The sequence below is a fragment of the Citrus sinensis genome, chromosome 6 (assembly GCF_022201045.2).
Source record: "Citrus sinensis cultivar Valencia sweet orange chromosome 6, DVS_A1.0, whole genome shotgun sequence".
Taxonomy (NCBI): Eukaryota; Viridiplantae; Streptophyta; class Magnoliopsida; order Sapindales; family Rutaceae; genus Citrus; species Citrus sinensis.
In genome coordinates, this window is record NC_068561.1 from 20,013,705 (window position 1) to 20,032,025 (window position 18,321).

General features: G+C 32.4%; 4 protein-coding genes across 4 annotated transcripts; 3 read left to right on the forward strand and 1 right to left on the reverse strand.

Moving 5' to 3' along the window:
- The first annotated feature begins 468 nt into the window (after positions 1 to 468).
- Positions 469 to 4,595, forward strand: LOC102616901 (probable carboxylesterase 15). Its single transcript, XM_006481592.4, has 2 exons — positions 469 to 1,259; positions 4,022 to 4,595. The coding sequence occupies exons 1-2, from the start codon at positions 580 to 582 to the stop codon at positions 4,326 to 4,328; spliced, it is 987 nt and encodes a 328-aa protein (XP_006481655.1). The 5' UTR covers positions 469 to 579; the 3' UTR covers positions 4,329 to 4,595.
- A 586-nt stretch (positions 4,596 to 5,181) lies between these two features.
- Positions 5,182 to 7,193, forward strand: LOC102625543 (40S ribosomal protein S5-like). The gene is made up of 4 exons (XM_006481793.3): positions 5,182 to 5,796; positions 6,191 to 6,462; positions 6,571 to 6,774; positions 6,927 to 7,193. Exons 1-4 carry the CDS (start codon positions 5,671 to 5,673, stop codon positions 6,979 to 6,981), a joined length of 657 nt encoding a protein of 218 aa, XP_006481856.1. The 5' UTR covers positions 5,182 to 5,670; the 3' UTR covers positions 6,982 to 7,193.
- A 2,716-nt stretch (positions 7,194 to 9,909) lies between these two features.
- LOC102616598 (probable carboxylesterase 15) lies at positions 9,910 to 13,298 on the forward strand. The gene is made up of 2 exons (XM_006481591.4): positions 9,910 to 10,685; positions 12,743 to 13,298. The coding sequence occupies exons 1-2, from the start codon at positions 10,000 to 10,002 to the stop codon at positions 13,047 to 13,049; spliced, it is 993 nt and encodes a 330-aa protein (XP_006481654.1). The 5' UTR covers positions 9,910 to 9,999; the 3' UTR covers positions 13,050 to 13,298.
- Positions 13,299 to 15,917: 2,619 nt separating this feature from the next.
- LOC102616307 (40S ribosomal protein S5) lies at positions 15,918 to 17,837 on the reverse strand. The gene is made up of 4 exons (XM_006481590.4): positions 17,526 to 17,837; positions 16,581 to 16,852; positions 16,257 to 16,460; positions 15,918 to 16,150 (listed from the first exon to the last, which is right to left on the reverse strand). The coding sequence occupies exons 1-4, from the start codon at positions 17,616 to 17,618 to the stop codon at positions 16,096 to 16,098; spliced, it is 624 nt and encodes a 207-aa protein (XP_006481653.2). The 5' UTR covers positions 17,619 to 17,837; the 3' UTR covers positions 15,918 to 16,095.
- Between the last annotated feature and the right edge of the window lie 484 nt (positions 17,838 to 18,321).

Consider the following 18,321-nt stretch of genomic DNA (forward strand, 5'->3'; position numbering starts at 1 on the left):
ACCATGTAGACCATCACAGAGTCCATATAAATTAGCAAAGCGCGTCACCCTTGTCATGGTTGTCTCCAAAAGCGTGAGTACCGCCAAAATTCATTAAACAAAATCGTTGGAATATTCATCTCAATTATTAATGTTTGTTCCTTCTACCAGTTCAAGATACTTGAATGTATAAAATGCTTTATCGCAATAAATTCAGTCAATATTATTTCCGCCGCCCTAATTTGAGCTTCTGATAATCAGTTGGTAATTTGACCGTAATATGAACAATAATGTAGACTTGGCACCAAACAACTCCAATCCAATTAAACTGACATCATCAACCATACTGTGGCCACCACCAAGCTCATCTATGGTTGGTATTCACAATAAAAAGATAAACACTACAAAATTACAAATATACCCTCAATCATCAACAATATCTCCACCCTCACCCCTCGCTTCCTCTTTGTCTATATAACAGGCACGCTCCCCCTTAACTGATTGCCACAAGAACAAAACAACTCTCTCAGCAAAACCACCAGAGATTTTCTTTCTTTCTTATTTATTAATTTTTTTTTATTTAATTTAAAGAAAAGACAAATGGGTTCTCTTGATCCTCAAGTTATTGAAGACTTGGGGAAAGGGGTCATTCAACTACTGAGCGATGGCACCGTACTGAGGTCCAACAATATAGATTTTGATTACCCTTTAGACAAGAATGACGGCTCTGTCTTGATCAAAGACTGTCAATACGATGAAAAACATCAACTGCATCTCCGTATGTACAAAACCCCTTCAATAATAACATCCTCTAGGAAGCTTCCTATTGTCGTATTCATTCATGGGGGAGGCTTTTGCGTCGGCTCACGTGCATGGCCAAGCTCTCACAACTGTTGCATGCGCCTCGCGACCGGGCTCAACGCCCTTGTTGTTGCCCTAGACTACAGGCTGGCGCCGGAGCACCGTCTCCCGGCTGCCATGGAAGATGCTTTTAGCGCCATGAAATGGCTCCAAGATCAGGCTCTGAGTGAGAAGGTCGTTGACGATGAATGGTTCCATGATGTTGAGTTTGACAGAGTCTTTGTGCTGGGAGATTCCTCCGGGGGGAATATTGCTCATCATCTGGCAGTTCGGCTCGGCGGCGGCGGCGGTTTTGAAGAGTTGGCGCCTGTTAGGGTTCGAGGGTATGTGCTGTTGGCGCCATTCTTTGGTGGGGTGGCGAGGACCAAGTCGGAGGCAGGGCCAAGTGAGGAGCATTTGACTCTCGGTATACTCGACAGGTAAAATGTTTTCCCTCTCCATTTAGTGTTCGTTGTGGATGAATTTGGATCCGTTCTGATATAATTATAATCCGAGTTATGCATATCTTTATATATATATATATATATTGACGCATACATTTAAAACAGAGTAGTACAGTTAAAATCAACAACATTAGATCTAAATTTATTTGAGGTTGCCGTTTTGTCATAAAACAACATGTTTATTCTTTCAGAATGAAGCCGAGGTATAACCGTTATAAATTACAGATACTCTAATTCAAGTTTTCTGATCATTTTTGAAATAACGGAATATTCTGTTGCTTTTTTTCAATATTCTATGCATTATGCATGATTTTGCAACCGCATGCGAATTTGTTCTTTTTTTTTTTTTAAATTGCGTGTTTCATAAATGTTTACAAACGATGCTTTTTAGATTTTATATTTTCAAATTTAAAAAATATGATTCTGGAAATGAGAATCGAGAAAAAGCTTTCAGAAGTAGTATTTTCGTTGTTCAAACACTAAATTTTAAAGCTTAAAGCAGTTGAACCACACTTTTTATGCATTTTTCCATAGTTTTCCAAATTTTAAAATTTTTAATTGGAACATTTACGTATATATAATGCGAGGATTCTCTTTTTTTTTTTTTCTATGTAGAAATACTTTTAAGTCATGCCGTTTAAGAAAGTAAGTTTTTAATATTATTAAACCACATAATTTTATAATTCATTTAAAAATAAGCCTATTAAACCTCACAATTTAAGAGCGTGTTCTTAAGACACCCGCACATAAGAATTATAGACACACCACGAGCAAGGCAGCAGCCATAACTTGTTTGGATTCTCTTTTTTAATAGAAACAAAATACATACCCACAATTTATGATGAGTCCACTAATTTTTGGAACTCGACACATCAATTTTTTTTCCAAATTGTGTGAAGATGACGTGTCCATTTTTGCAAAAACGTTCTGGCCTTTTATTCGTACATGCATAAATGTGGTTCCACTATATATACGTGATATCACTCTCATGAAAATGGCTTTCCACATATACGATTCCACTAAATAATTAATTTAATTTGTGTTCTCACTTGAGACATTTTAATGATTAGTTTACATTTTCTTTAACATTATTCCTTGAATTGACCTCACATGATCAAGAACTAATAGATAGACATATATAGTGCTTAGCTATTGAGTATTTCTCTTGTAATGATAATTTATTTGAAATATTATAGTTGTATGAAGGAAAGAAAAATTTACAGCTATAAAATCATACCAAATAAAATAATAATGCAACTACAAAATTTTAACAACTTTATTACATTGACATATTTGAATCATATAATAATAATAAGAATAATAAACCACTTCTCTTACGAAGGAGTTCAAGTAGTTATAAAGAAAGTTCATAAAACACACACACACATATATATACACACAAAAAATAAAAACAACTTATATTATATGAGAAAGATTTCAAATCCCTTGCATATTGGAACAACCTCTAAATTAAAAATCAGTTTACAAACAAAATCTAATTTTAATATAATAATAATAACACATAATTCAATGATAAATTCATACATGTACGTGGAAAACAACTTGTATCATAAAATAAAATAAAAAAACAACGACAAAAGAATAATTTAAACTATTTTTCCATTTTTATTCTCATGTGTTGTGTTAAAAATTCACATAACACATCAAAATATTAACGTGGGGGTTCCTATCAATTAAAAGTAGCTTTTTGAGAAAACGCCTTCCTTTGCCTGCCTGTTACTGGGGTCACAATTAATCGAAGCAATTTGTCATTGCCTATAAAGAAATTGCAAATTTGAAATTTATATGAGCTAAAAAGTTGCCACTAGAGGACAAGTTAAATTAGCCAACTAGAAAACTAACCTGTAACCTCCATGACCATTTGAAAAGTCCATGAAAGGACATTTCTTTACTTTTGCAATTTGCAATTTGATCCCACGAATTGGTCACCCTTTAATCCTGCCTAAATTCAGAAATTAAAATTAAACATAATCACAAACGCCAAAAAAGACAAAAATAAATAAATAAACAAATGAAAGTTAAGGGATAGTTATACAGGTCAAATGGAATTAAACTGAATTAAACCACTTGGCTTTTCTTGAGTTGTTCTCTTTCTCCTTGAAAAAAATCTTCCCACGTTTGTGAAACTTTTTACAATCATTATCTACCTGATAGTCTCCTTTGGCTAATAATTACCAATCCTGATGATTATTTCAACTTTTTATTCTTAATCAACTGATTTAAGTGTGCAACTAGGACAACTAAATTTCTCCAAAACTCTTATCCACTTCAATAAGCAGTTATGTTGGATTAGCTAAAGAAATATGGCCTGGACTAATGAACATCGTTCATTTTATAACTATCTCATGTTTAGCACAGAAAAAGTCTTGTGATGATAAACGCAAAAGTTAACTCTCTTAATAATCGATATTACTTTTAAGATAGTGCTCAGTCCATTAATTTTATTAATATCGACTTCCCATCATCACCCAAAATCATTTGAGATAGTGCCTTATCCAAAACTATCTTCCTCTTGGTCTTATACAAAAAGGTGAATCCAATATCTGAGTAGATATAACTCACAAAAATTTTATGACCTATATGATATTAGCGTGATTGAAATTCGATTTTAAAATCTCTTATACTATTTCAGAAGATTCTACCAATACAATCAATTAGTACCGGCAGATGATCATTTGATGTAGTTTTCTTATATATATTTGTTTAATGCTTGGCAGCTTTTGGAGGCTATCATTACCAATTGGAGTAACTAGAGACCATCCATATGCAAACCCTTTTGGCCCCAAGAGCCCTAGCCTTGAAGCAGTAAGCCTTGATCCGATGTTGGTAGTTGCCGGCGAAAAGGAACTATTGAAAGATAGGGCTAAAGACTATGCAAGAAAATTAAAAGATATGGGGAAGAATATTCACTATGTTGAGTTTGAAGGAAAAGAACACGGTTTCTTTAATAATAAGCCATCCTCAAAAGCTGGCAATGAATTCCTTCAAATCGTCGGAAATTTCATGTCCGAAAACTCAGCCTAGTCCTGACAATCAATCTTTCTTGATTATTATATATAATCATATATAGCTGCTTGGAGTTGCATGCATGGATTAGTGATCTCTATTATTATGAGTGTTAAGTTTAATTCGTATGCTTAGTTCGTTTTTAGAAATATTTTGAAGTTGTGTTAGCTTTAAGTGTATTTGGATCATGGACGATGAATGTACTATTTTAGTTTCTATTCTCTCTTTTATAATGTGACTTAAAAAAAAAATCATCGACTTATTGAGGTTCACTGTAATTAATTATTTCTTTTGGTAAGTGATGTCCTGTATTTGGCCTTGAAAAGACAATTTGCATGAGGCATTAGGGCATTATTATGATCACTTCAATAATTGTAGATTAGACACCATAATCTAAGGCTGCAATTTTAAGTAGGGTTTTTTTTTTGGTGGCTTAGCATTTGATTAATTTATGGAAATTAGTGCGTAAGCACTTAGATTATTTAAGCAGGCAAGTAACTAAATTCATTTGTTTCTATAAATTAAAACACAGAGCATTTGGTGTCATGGTGTGATTCTTGCTTAGGGTGCCAGAGGTCCCGAGTGCAATTCCCGGAATGCCCCCAAATTATTATCAATCAACGAGTCAACGACCTAACTTTTGGTTTAGTTTCTGTACAATATTCTCGTTAATACGCTGTTTGTGGTTGTTAATTCAAAATTATATATAAGTCCGTATATGGACTATGGACTGAGCATATATATATATATAGGTTTCTTTGACAGTGAAAAAGTTTGTATAAAAATAATATTTCAAAAATAAATGAACAAAGAAAAAGTTGTAAGGTTGCTGAATCATTCAAACAGAAACCCAAGGGTCGCAGAAAAAAAGTCCTGCTTTAATGGTTGTGAGTAATGTTTAAAGGGGTATTCTTCATGGATGGCGATAATCTTTAAAGGGGTATTCTGTTATGACCTTATAACTTGAAATTTTGGTTAATTTTAAAATTTTTGGAATTTTATTATCATTTATCATTTAAGGAGAAACTTTAGGGTATATCGTCATTATATTGCCTCATCCCGTATAACAAACAGTCCAATAAATTTCTTCAATCGGATATTTATGAGTTCACATTAATGTTTTTTTTTTTCCTCCAAAGAGATAAAATTTCTATTTTTAAAATCAAACCCTAGTTTGAATTGCCTCGCCCAGTACTTATACACAGCACATAAAAACCCTACTCTAATTTTTCTTTCTCCATATTTTTTTTCCCTCACTCAGCGAAGTTTAAATAGGTAACACTCAATTTTCTCAAACCCTAATGCTGTTTCAATTTCTTATTCTCAATCATTTTGATTATGAGTTTGTGAATAGGTAAGAATGGCCACGGCGTCGACGGCGAAGGCAACTTCAGCGACAGCAGCGCCAAAACAGGCCCATCAGGATTCATCTCAGCCGCATTATGATGTAAAGCTATTTAATAGATGGACTTTCGAGGATGTTAGCGTTAAGTTTCCACATTTTTTTTCTTTTTTACATTACCGCTTCATTTTTATTTAATACTATGATCTTTATATATATAATAACATACAGTGAGGTTTTTGTTATGATTATACTTTATAAATGAATGAATGAAAGTGTCATTGAATTTTGTTTATCCCGATCTGCCACGCTAAAATCTAGATAGAATCCAATAATAATATTTAAAATGAATGTTAACATTCTCGATGCAGACCACCCATTAACTCTCTTTATTAAGAGTTATAGCACAAATTTTATCATTCAACAACTCTCTCTGTATACAAAATTTGTCGATTAATAATTTCTATTTTTAAATTATTTGATTTTGACTTTTTGTAAATCTCAGTGATTTTGACTTTCGTTAAATCTCAATCTATAGGTGAGCGACATGTCCTTGAATGATTACATTGGAGTCCAAGCACCAAAGAATGCAACCTATGTACCTCACACAGCTGGGAGGTACTCAGTAAAGCGGTTTAGGAAAGCACAGTGCCCAATTGTTGAGAGGCTCACAAATTCACTGATGATGCATGGACGAAACAACGGCAAGAAATTGATGGCTGTTTTGATTGTCAAGCATGCTATGGAAATTATTCATCTCCTTACTGACCAGAACCCAATTCAAGTCATTGTTGATGCTGTCATCAACAGGTACTAGTTTTTTTTTTTTTCTCCCATATATGTTGCATGAATTTATATTTCATTAATTATGGCATATTTAGAGTTGCATTTTTATTTTAATTTTTTTGGGTGTTACAGTGGTCCTCGTGAAGATGCCACAAGAATTGGCTCTGCGGGTGTTGTTAGGCGGCAGGCTGTGGATATCAGCCCCTTGCGCCGTGTGAATCAGGCGTTATATTTGCTTACAACCGGTGCTCGTGAATCTGCTTTCCGAAACATCAAAACAATTGCTGAATGCTTGGCTGATGAACTCATCAATGCTGCCAAGGGTTCATCCAACAGGTAATTTAATTTGCTAACTTATTCATACAATTCTCATTCGCCTAATATCAAAATACATGCATAAAGCAAAAAGATTATTATTATTATTATTATTTCAAGAAAAAACCTTATTCACACAATTTCTCTTTAACTGTGTTCTTGAATTGTTTCAGCTATGCAATCAAAAAGAAGGATGAGATTGAGAGAGTTGCCAAGGCCAATCGTTGAATACTTAATAGAGATTCAGATAAATTAAGTAATTCTCTTGGTTTTGATAATTTAAGAGATTTTTTTTTTCCATCTCTTGGACATGTCATGAATATTAATTTGTTGGCTGTTGATTTTCTAACATTTAGAGCTAATGTTCTTCTTCTTAGTTTGTTTGACTTGCAATGCAATAATTTGGGATTTGTCTATTGCAAAAGTATGGCTGTACATGATTCCTGTAAACGACGTATTCTTGTCGTTTGATGGCCGTATAATTTACTGTTTCATCCTTATAGTCAAATTTTCTGTTTTAGATTTCTTTTTTTATTTTTCAAAGAATTTAGGAATGATTAAAGAAAAATGCTAAGTATCAAGAAAAACGAGAGAATGATGAGAGAATAAAGCATGTGGTGGGATGAGAGAGAAAGAAAAAAAGCTGACAACTGAGAGAGAGAAGAGACAATTCTCTCGTCATTCTCTCGTTGTTCTTGATATTTAGCAGCACTCATAATTAAATTTACAATTAAAAAATTCTAACTTAAGGTTTAAAAATATCTACCAAAAAATATTTTATATTTGTATACACATAACGCATTAGATTCGAATCTATTTAGATTTCGATATTCTCTCGATTCCAATATTCTCAAAAGCATATCCCATCATTATCAAACTTTTTTTTTTTCATTAACCTTTTCTTGGCACTGAAGGTTAATGAATAAGACGTCTTACAGTGGATGAAAGTGAAGTTACTCAACGTCACTAATTTTACCGAACTATTTTTTGATTGATCACACTAATTATTCGAGTTAAAATTCTACTGACTTGAGAGCAAATGTTATATAGCTAGTGGGATGAAAAAGAAGTTACTTTAGCGTGCAGCAGTAACAGAATCAGTGATAATTGACAAAGTAGGAATACAGACAAAACAAGTGCATGTCGTTATCTCCAGCTCATAGTGGGAAGCTCTAAAGCAGCTTTGTCTGCATATGAAAAAGGCTGAAAATCTTCAACATTGCTTTATTACTAGGAATCAACTTTTGATCCCTAAATCTTATTCGAAAATGATAGATTCCATTTGCAAAGATTTTTTTTTTTCATTTCTGCGTCAACTGCAAATGCCTGGAAATTAAGGTTTACCTTTAGCCCCATTTTTTTATATTCTTGACTCTTCTGATCTTTAGCTCTTCTCAAGAGCTGCGTGCTGTAATCTACATTTGATATTTATTAATTCCTTTCACATTTTTTTTATAATGATTCTTTGACTAAGCCATTTTTTTTTAAAAAAATTTTGTAACACAAAAGCACTCATTAATAAGTGACATTGTAGCTAATGGTAATTTAATCCCCATCTCATATCCTTGTGAGTGTTGCAAGCTTCAAATCTCTTCTTTTCGACTCAAATCTGATGGCACTCACATTAAAATTTCTTACTCTAAATTGTAATTTAGTTTTAGATTATTGTAGACCTAAAAATTGATCCAAACTTGTCGATTTGCTAATTCAAGAGATCCGAACAAAAAGAAGCTTAGGTAGTCGGTTTGTGTCAATGATAAGTTCAAATTAAATCAAAAGCGTTACAATCTAAGTTAAATAATTAAGTAGATATTGTTTGTTTTGGGTGTTACGCACATGTTTCACTATCACAAGTTTAGTATGGTTCGGCTTTATGCAATTTTCCTTTATCTAAAATTGGTCAATTTATTTAGCTTCTCATAGTTTATAAATATACTCACGTTCTCATGAGAATTTTTCAATTCACACATTAAGTTGCGAGCTAACTCGAAAAATAAAAATTTAAACTACACATATATATACTCCTCTTATGTGGGCGCCCTTATCTTTTTTTCTTTTCTTTTTTTTCCATGTGGATCGGACATGTTACTAAGCCATATGACTTAAATAAAGTTAATTCAGACATTCTATTAGACCATATAATTTTATAGTGAATTAGACACCGACTCTATTAAAATTATGCGGGTTAATAGTGTGTCCTCATAAAAAAAAAATGAAGGCATCCTCACCTAAAAATTTATATGTGTGTGCGCGCACATACTTGTACGTGTGAGCTCATATGTGGATGAAAATAAAAGATAATAACATACGTTTTTCATTGCATTTTCTTTTATTTTCTCATATATTAGAATCCGTGTATTTTTTTTCTTTTAACTCCATTCACATAAATTTTTTGTGCATATATAGGAATATAGGAGAAAAAGAAAAGAAAAGAAAGACACACACACACGCAACCCAACCTCCTTCACCGCAGGGACGAAGTCATAAAACCATGCAAGGCCCAGTAGCTAGGGACTTGAACATTACTGAAAACTTGTGTACTCTTAAAATATTATACAAACTACAAACTTATAAAGTAAATAACTTCGAAGTTACAAAAAGTCTTTGCCCTCTTCATATACAAGCAGAAATTAAATAGACTCATGTGAGTTGGATTTGATGAAAATCTTTTTATCACCCGGAAAATTTTACTAATTGAACTAATTAGTATCCACAACTAAAAATATAATTATTTTTAAATTCTGAAATTGTCTTTTTATTTTTTTTAAAGTATATAAAAGTGCCATAAATGAGAGTTAAAAATCTATGTTCATATATTTTTTTTCGGTAAAAGAGAAAAAATCAACTTCAAATTTAACCGTTTATTAATGTTTTTTTAAAAAAAAAATCATGATCTCATCAAAATCTTATCCTCGTAAGAAATTGCCCCCTCCGATCAAAGTTGCTGGCCGTGTCTTTGTCACCACCTTTACCATGTGCACATATTACAATAGCCACCAAGCTCATATATGGTCCTTATTTAAAACAAAAAGATAAAAACAATGATCACAACACAAATACATGCGACCATAAGAAACTTCTATAAAAATATCCAAAAAAAATGACAAATTTACCCTCCAATTACAACAACATCCCCACTCTCACCCCCCTTCCTTCATGCTTATATAAACACATTCGCCCTCTTCACCTCCATTGCCATGCATTAATTATCAAAACAAATCAAAAGCTCTCTCAAGAAAACTAAAGATGGGTTCCCTTCCTTGCGTTGTCGAAGACATGGGAGGTGTCCTTCGACTATACAGTGATGGCACAGTTTTCAGGTCCAAAGATATCAAGTTTAACATGCAGTTGATCGATCAAAACGACGAGTCATCGGTCTTCTTCAAGGACTGTCAATATGACAAGATCCACGACTTGCACCTCCGTTTATACAAACCCAGATCAGAAACGACGTCTTCTCCGCTGTCTAAAGCTAAGCTTCCCATTGTGGTATTCATTCACGGGGGAGGCTTTTGCGCCGGGTCACGAGAGTGGCCAAACTCTCACAACTGTTGCTTCCGCCTGGCCGCTGAGCTCAACGCTCTCGTTGTTGCCCTAGACTACAGGCTGGCGCCGGAACACCGGCTCCCGGCTGCGATGGAAGATGCTTTTGCTGCCATGAAATGGCTGCAAGCTCAGGCTTTAAGTGAAAATCTTAATGGGGATGCATGGTTTGATGAAGTTGAATTTGATAATGTTTTCGTTCTTGGAGATTCCTCCGGGGGGAATATTGCTCATCATTTGGCGGTTCAGCTCGGCGGCGGTTCGAGCGAGTTGGCTCCAGTTAGGGTTCGAGGGTATGTGCTTTTGGCTCCATTTTTTGGTGGTGTGGCTCGGACCAAGTCTGAGCTGGGGCCAAGTGAGGCTATGTTGAATCTGGAATTACTAGACAGGTAATAATTAATAATTTGATTCATTCTATTTCTTATTTTATTTTTCGGATTTTCCTATGATATCAAATTAGCAGGTAGTGGTTTTCACGTAATGTTTTATTAATTGCTTTCTCTCAAGACGTGGACATATCAAACCTATGCATTCACATGTGAATTTTGAGTGTGTTTTAAGGTGGTGGTCTATTTTAATTGACACAGACTTGTTTGGTATAAATTTTTTAATTTAATTTAATTTTTTTTTATAGATAAAACATGCCAAAATTATGCATCCTAGCCAGTGCCACTGGTTGGTCTCAATTGTTATTATCATTCCAAACTTGAAAAACTCATGTACATTTATCTCTTACAAATCTTAACTCCTTAAGCTATAAATTCACAATTACTGATATCCTTTTAATAATTTTAAAACTTCATAACTCTTACCAAAAAAAAAAAAAAAAGAAATTTTTTGTATATATAAAGATTCACTTTTCAGTACGATCACATGTTCTGGAAATTAAGTTAATAAAGTAACTTACCTCCAAAAACCAAAGTAGCTATGTAATTTACAAAATTAATTAACCTTAAAAAAATGATATTTTTTTTTAAAATTTAACCCTTATTAGTTATATGTGATAATAACACGCACCCTGTAGATTTTACAGCGTGTGTAGGGTATAGGGAATCAAGAGAGTTGTATAATTTACTAAGTAAATAATGGTGGGCAAGAGAAGAGAGCTGTATGACTGACGACTATTAAACAATCATGTACATTTGCTGAACCTAATTTCACATTATCCATATCTACTCCTCAAAATTGTTTATATATATGTAGATAAATTTAAAATACCTTGTATCATTTTTTTTTTATGTAAATAATGGGAATTCATCAAAGGGAGAAAGCACCTTTTATTAAAATATTGTTAAAGACAATAAATTAAAGAAATATAAATTTAAGTGATAAGTCAAAATCATTCTCCAAAAGATTAACTTTGGTTACAAAAAATTCTTAGCAGTATTGGTCCACGTTTGTAAACACATTTAAATTTCTAAAAAAAATAATAATAATAATTAATACTCAGAAGTTACTAGATTATAAAATCTAGAAATTTGCAAGACAATGAAAATTAGCCGACTAGAAAGCCTCCTTATGAAATATAAAAAAAGCTTTTGAAAGGGCTATTTATCTATTTTGAGCAACGAGTCATTTTCTTAAATCCCGTTCAATTCATTCAAGCCAAAGTCTAAATCCAGAAACTAATTAACCATAATCACGAAGGACAAAAATGATAGGATAGTTTATTGGTCAATATTTATCCATAATACCCAATCAAAATAAACCACTTGCCTTTTCTTGGACCGTCATCTTTGCGCTCGAACAAAAGCTTGCCACATTAATGGAATTAAACTTTTTAAAAATCGATACCAGCTTGATATTTCCCTTTCTGAGCACAGTGATTATTTCAAATTTTTTTATTCTTATTCAACTGATTCAAAAAGTGCAAAATACATGCATTTCTCCATCTTCTCAGTTCTCACCCATTTTTACAAGAATTCGGCCACGATGAATGGACAGACATCATTTTTTTCATAAAGTATCTCTTCACTATTAGCACCAAACGGAAGAGATGTGATAGCGCAAAAGTGAACTCCATTATTAATAATCATGATTAAATTTGAGATAGCGCCTAATCCAAATTACATGAGGTAGTGCTTATTGCTTAATCAAACTCTATCTTCCCATTGTCTTATGCAAAAAAATGGCAACACAGTAAATTGGAGGAAATTAACAAGCAATTTTAATATTTAATATAATTTGTGCTATGAATAATATTATATGTACCGAAAGTAGTATAAAATGTATAAAAGCAAAAAAATTTTAAAAAAAAATTGTCTTATAGAATTTTTTTTTTAAAATCTTCCAGTAATGATATGTTATTTGTTGTGTATATTTTGTACACGTATCATTGTTGTTGTGTTATTAATCCTACTTAAATTTTATCAATTAAATTAAATATGACATCGAATATTTTGATTATATAGTGAAATTCTCCTACTTTTCTGAAAATGCATGACAGTTTTTGGAGGCTATCATTACCAATTGGAGAAACTAGAGACCATCCATACGCAAATCCTTTTGGTCCCGAAAGCCCCAGCCTTGAAGTAGTGAGCCTCGATCCGATGTTAGTTGTCGCCAGCGAAATCGAATTGTTAAAAGATAGAGCTAAAGACTATGCAAAAAGATTGAAAGCGATGGGTAAAACTATTGATTTCGTCGAGTTTAAAGGACAACAACATGGTTTTTTCACCAATGAGCCATTCTCGGAAGCCTCTAATGAATTTCTAAAAGTCGTCGAGAAGTTCATGTCTGAAAACTCGACCTAATCGAGAAAAAGTAATTTTTGCTAAACAAGATTGTTGGAATTGCATGTATTAGGTAATTAATTAATTGATTATAATATGCTTGTGTTAAGTTTAAATTATGTAGAATATTTTTATGTTTCTGCTGTGAGAAACTTTCAAGTTGTAGAACATACACATATATTTGTGTATGTGTGGTGATAGTTTAATCATATAGTTCAGACTATATGTGTTGAGATTATTTTGTATGACTAATATATTGCGTTCTTTATATATCAGCCTTTACTAATAGATAATTCTTTTTTCTTTTTTTTTTTCATTTGTTTCTTCTTGATGAGTGATGACCAATAATTAGCCTGAGAAGACCAATGCCATGAGAATACCGCATGTATTACGGGTTAAAATTATCTACCTCATCAATAATTGTAGATTAGACGTCATTATCTAAGGCAGCAAGTATTTAAGTAATCTAATTGACTGCATTATATATTTGGTTAATACAATATAATAACTTAAATCAAGTTGGACGAAGATCATTTTATTGACTCATACACGTTATACATTCTGAAATGATATGCGTTCTATCGGTATTAATGGTAGGTCCAAAATCGTGAAGGCACTGAGCAAATTGAATTTATCAAGATTATTTGAGTACATATAACATACTAATGGTAGTTTGACACACTACCGTCGCATATCTTGGAACTTAATTTAATCTAGAATTATAAAATATGAAGAGCATTATCCACCCAATATTTAACAAAAAAAAAATCATATTTTCAATCTTTTGACAAAACTGAACCTTAATGTTTTTTTTTTTTTTTGTTTTTGGTGAAACCCTAACTTTTTCATCTCATGAACTTTGCCCGGTCTTCAATTTCAATATAATGAATATAAATGTTTTTTTGCGAAATAACTGCAACAGACAAATTGATACTCAAAATTACTTCATGAGGTTCACAATGCTCAGAAACCTCTCCAGTGATGAGTCCATTCTTTTTCAAGGTATCTCTCTTTTCGTTTTAAATTTTACTGATAAAATCAAGGATAAACCAATCAATGCCCCCAAGGACGTGGTCGGGTTAGTAACCAATAAATAATGAGTCGTTGGCCACCCGCATGTGCCCTTACCATGTACCAGTTATTTTTGTCAGCACTTTTTTAAGTTTTTTCCATTTGACTATATATCATTGCTCGTTACTTGCAGTTAATGAAGAAAAAAAAAAGTTATTACATACCCTAAGGGCGGCAAAGGAATCCACTTTCTCGACGCAGTATAGGACATTTTCTTTGGCTAAGGGTCCAACTTCTCCGACCCATCGATTAATTAAGCAGCTTAGGGACTGAGGCAGTTTCATCAATAGAGACTGAATCGATCGATACTGGCCCAGAGAGCATCCAGTGAATTATCCTCCGAATTAATTTTAGCTTTAGCCGCAGTTGAAAACAAGCAAAAGCTCCCACTACCTATTTGGGTGTTTCTAGAGCTGCCAAGTATTGTACTCGACCGAACAAGCTTCATCATTTTCATAAACATTCACAACCAAGATTTGAGAAGAAGAAGAAGAAGCATGTAGGGTTTAATATAAAGTATGACTGACAATGACCATCTTAATTATCTAATAAAATTACTGCGAGAGGAGTTTATAAAAAATATTTAATGGTAGTTTAGGATAAAGTGATGCATTTTAGTCCAACATTAGTCACGACTCAAATACTGGAGTAATAGTTAGAATCCTACTTTTTCGTATTAATGTTTATCCCTTTTTTCGTTTAAAAAACAAATTCTATAATTAAATTATTATTTAGGATAAATATCATCCCTTTTAACTTTCATCCAACTAGCAAACTCATTCAATGTAAAATTCTTCTTCTTTAAACTGTAAAATCTCCTCCCAAACATCATATCGAATTCATATCCTTAAATCATATTTAAGTTTTAATAATATTTAAGTTTTGACAAATACTAATGGATATTCGTTTTGATTAAAAAAAAAAAAGAACAACGGTTGTGTATTATTTATTTAAAAATTAATTTCGAACCAATTTTTAAAAGAAAATCAAGAATTTCGGAACAAATTATTTATGAGATACACAAGTCAATATATTCATTTTCACATGATTTCAAACTTCGTAGGCAAACAACAATCTCCGAGTAGTGAAATTTTCTTAAAAAATAATAAGTAAACTATTTAGTATTTACGCAATAAATTGTGCAACTAATCGGGGAAATCAAGGGATTTGAAATTTGCATGAGTTTGTTTTAGTATAAAGAATATTATTTTGACACAAGTCAATAACACCCCCGACATTATAATTTTACAATATTACCTTTATTTTCAGATATACTTTTGCTCATATTAATTCTAAATTAAATAAATTTCGTAAATTAAAATTAAACTAAAAAAATTTAAATACTAAAAATGTGAAATAAATGTTTTGTGCCAGATTTTTTGAGATATTATCAAAACGGTTGGTATATATTAACAATCTTCGACATGTTGTATTTTATCATTTTATCTAGAAATTGGTTATTATATGTCTTTTATTTTAATAGAAATAATCAATATGACCTAGTTAATGATTTTAAATAAACAAAGAATAAACAAACTAAAGTACCTGTTCTGATTTTATTAGAGAAGGATATGGATCAACCTATGATTTATATCAAATTTAATTTTATGTAATTCTTTGTTGTTGCTTTGTCTATAAATTCGTGTAATTAAGGAATAATAATTGAAATTTGAATTTAGTCTACCTTCTAAAATATTGGGTAGTAAAATCATTATTTATTTTGGTTGCTTTGAACTTTTTAGTAAATTCTCCCACGAAAGCGTATCATTACTCTTGTTTCAATTGGTAAGATCCTTTTATGAAAAAAAAAACAAGGGGTTTGAAATGTCAATAAACTTTTTACATTTATCTACTCTAAAGTAATAATTGATCATAATAAACAATCCGCAAAAATATCGACAAAACATTGTCCAAAGTTTGAGAAAAAAATAATAAAAAACAAAACATTGTCCAAAGTTTGAGAAAAAATAATAAAAAACAAAACATTGTCCAAAGTTCAGCGATTGGCCTTAGCAACTCGCTCGATCTCGTCCTTCTTCTTGATGGCATAGCTGAAAATACAAGTGTTAACAATCAGTTTCAAGAAAAGGTAACAATAACAAATTGTAAGTAAAGAGGTAACAATAACAAAGCAGAACTCAGGCCTTAATTAGTTACCTGTTAGATGAACCCTTGGCAGCATTAATGAGTTCATCGGCCAAACATTCCGCAATAGTCTTGATATTACGGAAAGCAGATTCACGAGCACCAGTGGTCAGCAAATAGATTGCTTGATTCACACGGCGCAATGGGGAAATATCAACCGCCTGACGCCTAACAACACCAGCAGATCCAATGCGGGTAGCGTCTTCCCTTGGACCACTGCAGCAGCAACAAAGGAAATTCTAGAAAATTCAATGCAAGAGTACATGGATAAACCAGTTGTATGAATATCTAAGAAAAACTTCCACAAAGTTTTAAAGAAAAATCAGACTTCAATACCTGTTGATGACAGCATCAACAATGACCTGAATTGGGTTCTGGTCAGTCAAAAGGTGAATGATTTCCATGGCGTGCTTGACAATCCTGACGGCCATCAATTTCTTGCCATTGTTTCTTCCATGCATCATCAGTGAGTTTGTGAGCCTCTCAACAATTGGGCACTGTGCCTTCCTAAACCGCTTCACTGAGTACCTCCCAGCTGTGTGAGGTACATAGGTTGCATTTTTTGCTGCTTGGACTCCAATATAATCACTCAATGAAATGTCATTGACCTATAGCGCATACAATCAAAAAGATCTTCAATAAGGCCAATTACCAATAAAAATACCGAAAAGATACAAATTTCAGAAATAGGATTTACAAGTTGGCCAAGGCGATAGATGATAAAGTACTAAAGAATGTTTGGAAGAACACATTAGTACACACAAAAAAAAAAAAACAATTGACAAGCAGTGTTCACCAAATTTAAAATTCACTACAAAAACATATGAACACCACTAACACTTGCTTTGTTTCCTCCAGCTTATCCGTAAAACCACAATCCTACGGAAGAATCACATAATTAATCAAACGACGTTTTTACCACATATCAAAACATATTAATTCGTCCATATTTTGGGTATTGTAAAATATATATTATTTTTCATACACAACTCTTAAGCAAAAAAAAAAAATGCAAATTTGACGCCAAATACTAGCTTTGAATAAATCCTATCACCAGAACCACTAAATCCCAATCAATACTACAAAGGAAAAAGCGGGAAAAAACTCCAATATTGAAATCACGAAATCACATGCGTCTCAAAATGAAAAGCCCCAGAAAAAAATTACGTAAAAATTAAAAAAAAAAAACACAAAACCGAAAATGGTAGCTGACGGATCCAAAAAGACAACCAAAAAAATAAAAGTAACCAAATGCAAAAGGAGGATTTAAAGAAGATAAACCTGAACATCCTCGAAAGTCCACCTATTGAAGAGCTTCACATCGTATTGAGGCTGTGATGGGTCTTGAGATTGTGTCACTACAGCAGTCGCCATTCTTACCAACACAACAAAATATTAAAAGACAATGTTTTTCAAACTAAAAAGAAATCAAGATGATCAGCAATGGAGAAGAAAGCGGAAGAAAAAGAAAGCGTGCGTTAGTTTATCTGAAGGGGTTTGAAAAGGGAATAATAAGAATCGGCTGCCGCTCGCTGAGTTCTCTTCTGAGCGTTAGGAGGCAAAATTTTGGGGGTTTTTTTTCTACTATTTATACACAGCAAGCAAGTGGCGAATTAGGGTTGGTTTTTATCGGAAAAAAAAAAAATTAGGTATCGGTTGGTTAATAAATGTTAGGCCCTCGTATTTTAACAAACTATAAATAATAATTGTTTCTAATAATGTTATTCACGTGGATCCTTTTAAATGCCAAAAGGCAAAAACTCTTTTAATTTTTTAAATCAGTTTATTATCGTTGTAGCATATTTTGAATTAGAAATATTACTACCTACTAACAGAAACTCAAATTTTGATATTCTGAAATCGAAAGTAGATGTTATTTATTTTTGTAATACTAAACAAACTAAAAATAATTTTTTTATATTTAACAACTTTACTTCATACTTCTCATGACACAATTACGTATTTTTCTTAAAAGCCGTAATTGAAAAAGAAGCAATCAGATATATTTTATTAAAATCTTTGTTTATTAAAATTTAACTAACACAAAATCTAATTGAAGAAATTCTTCTTTTTTTTC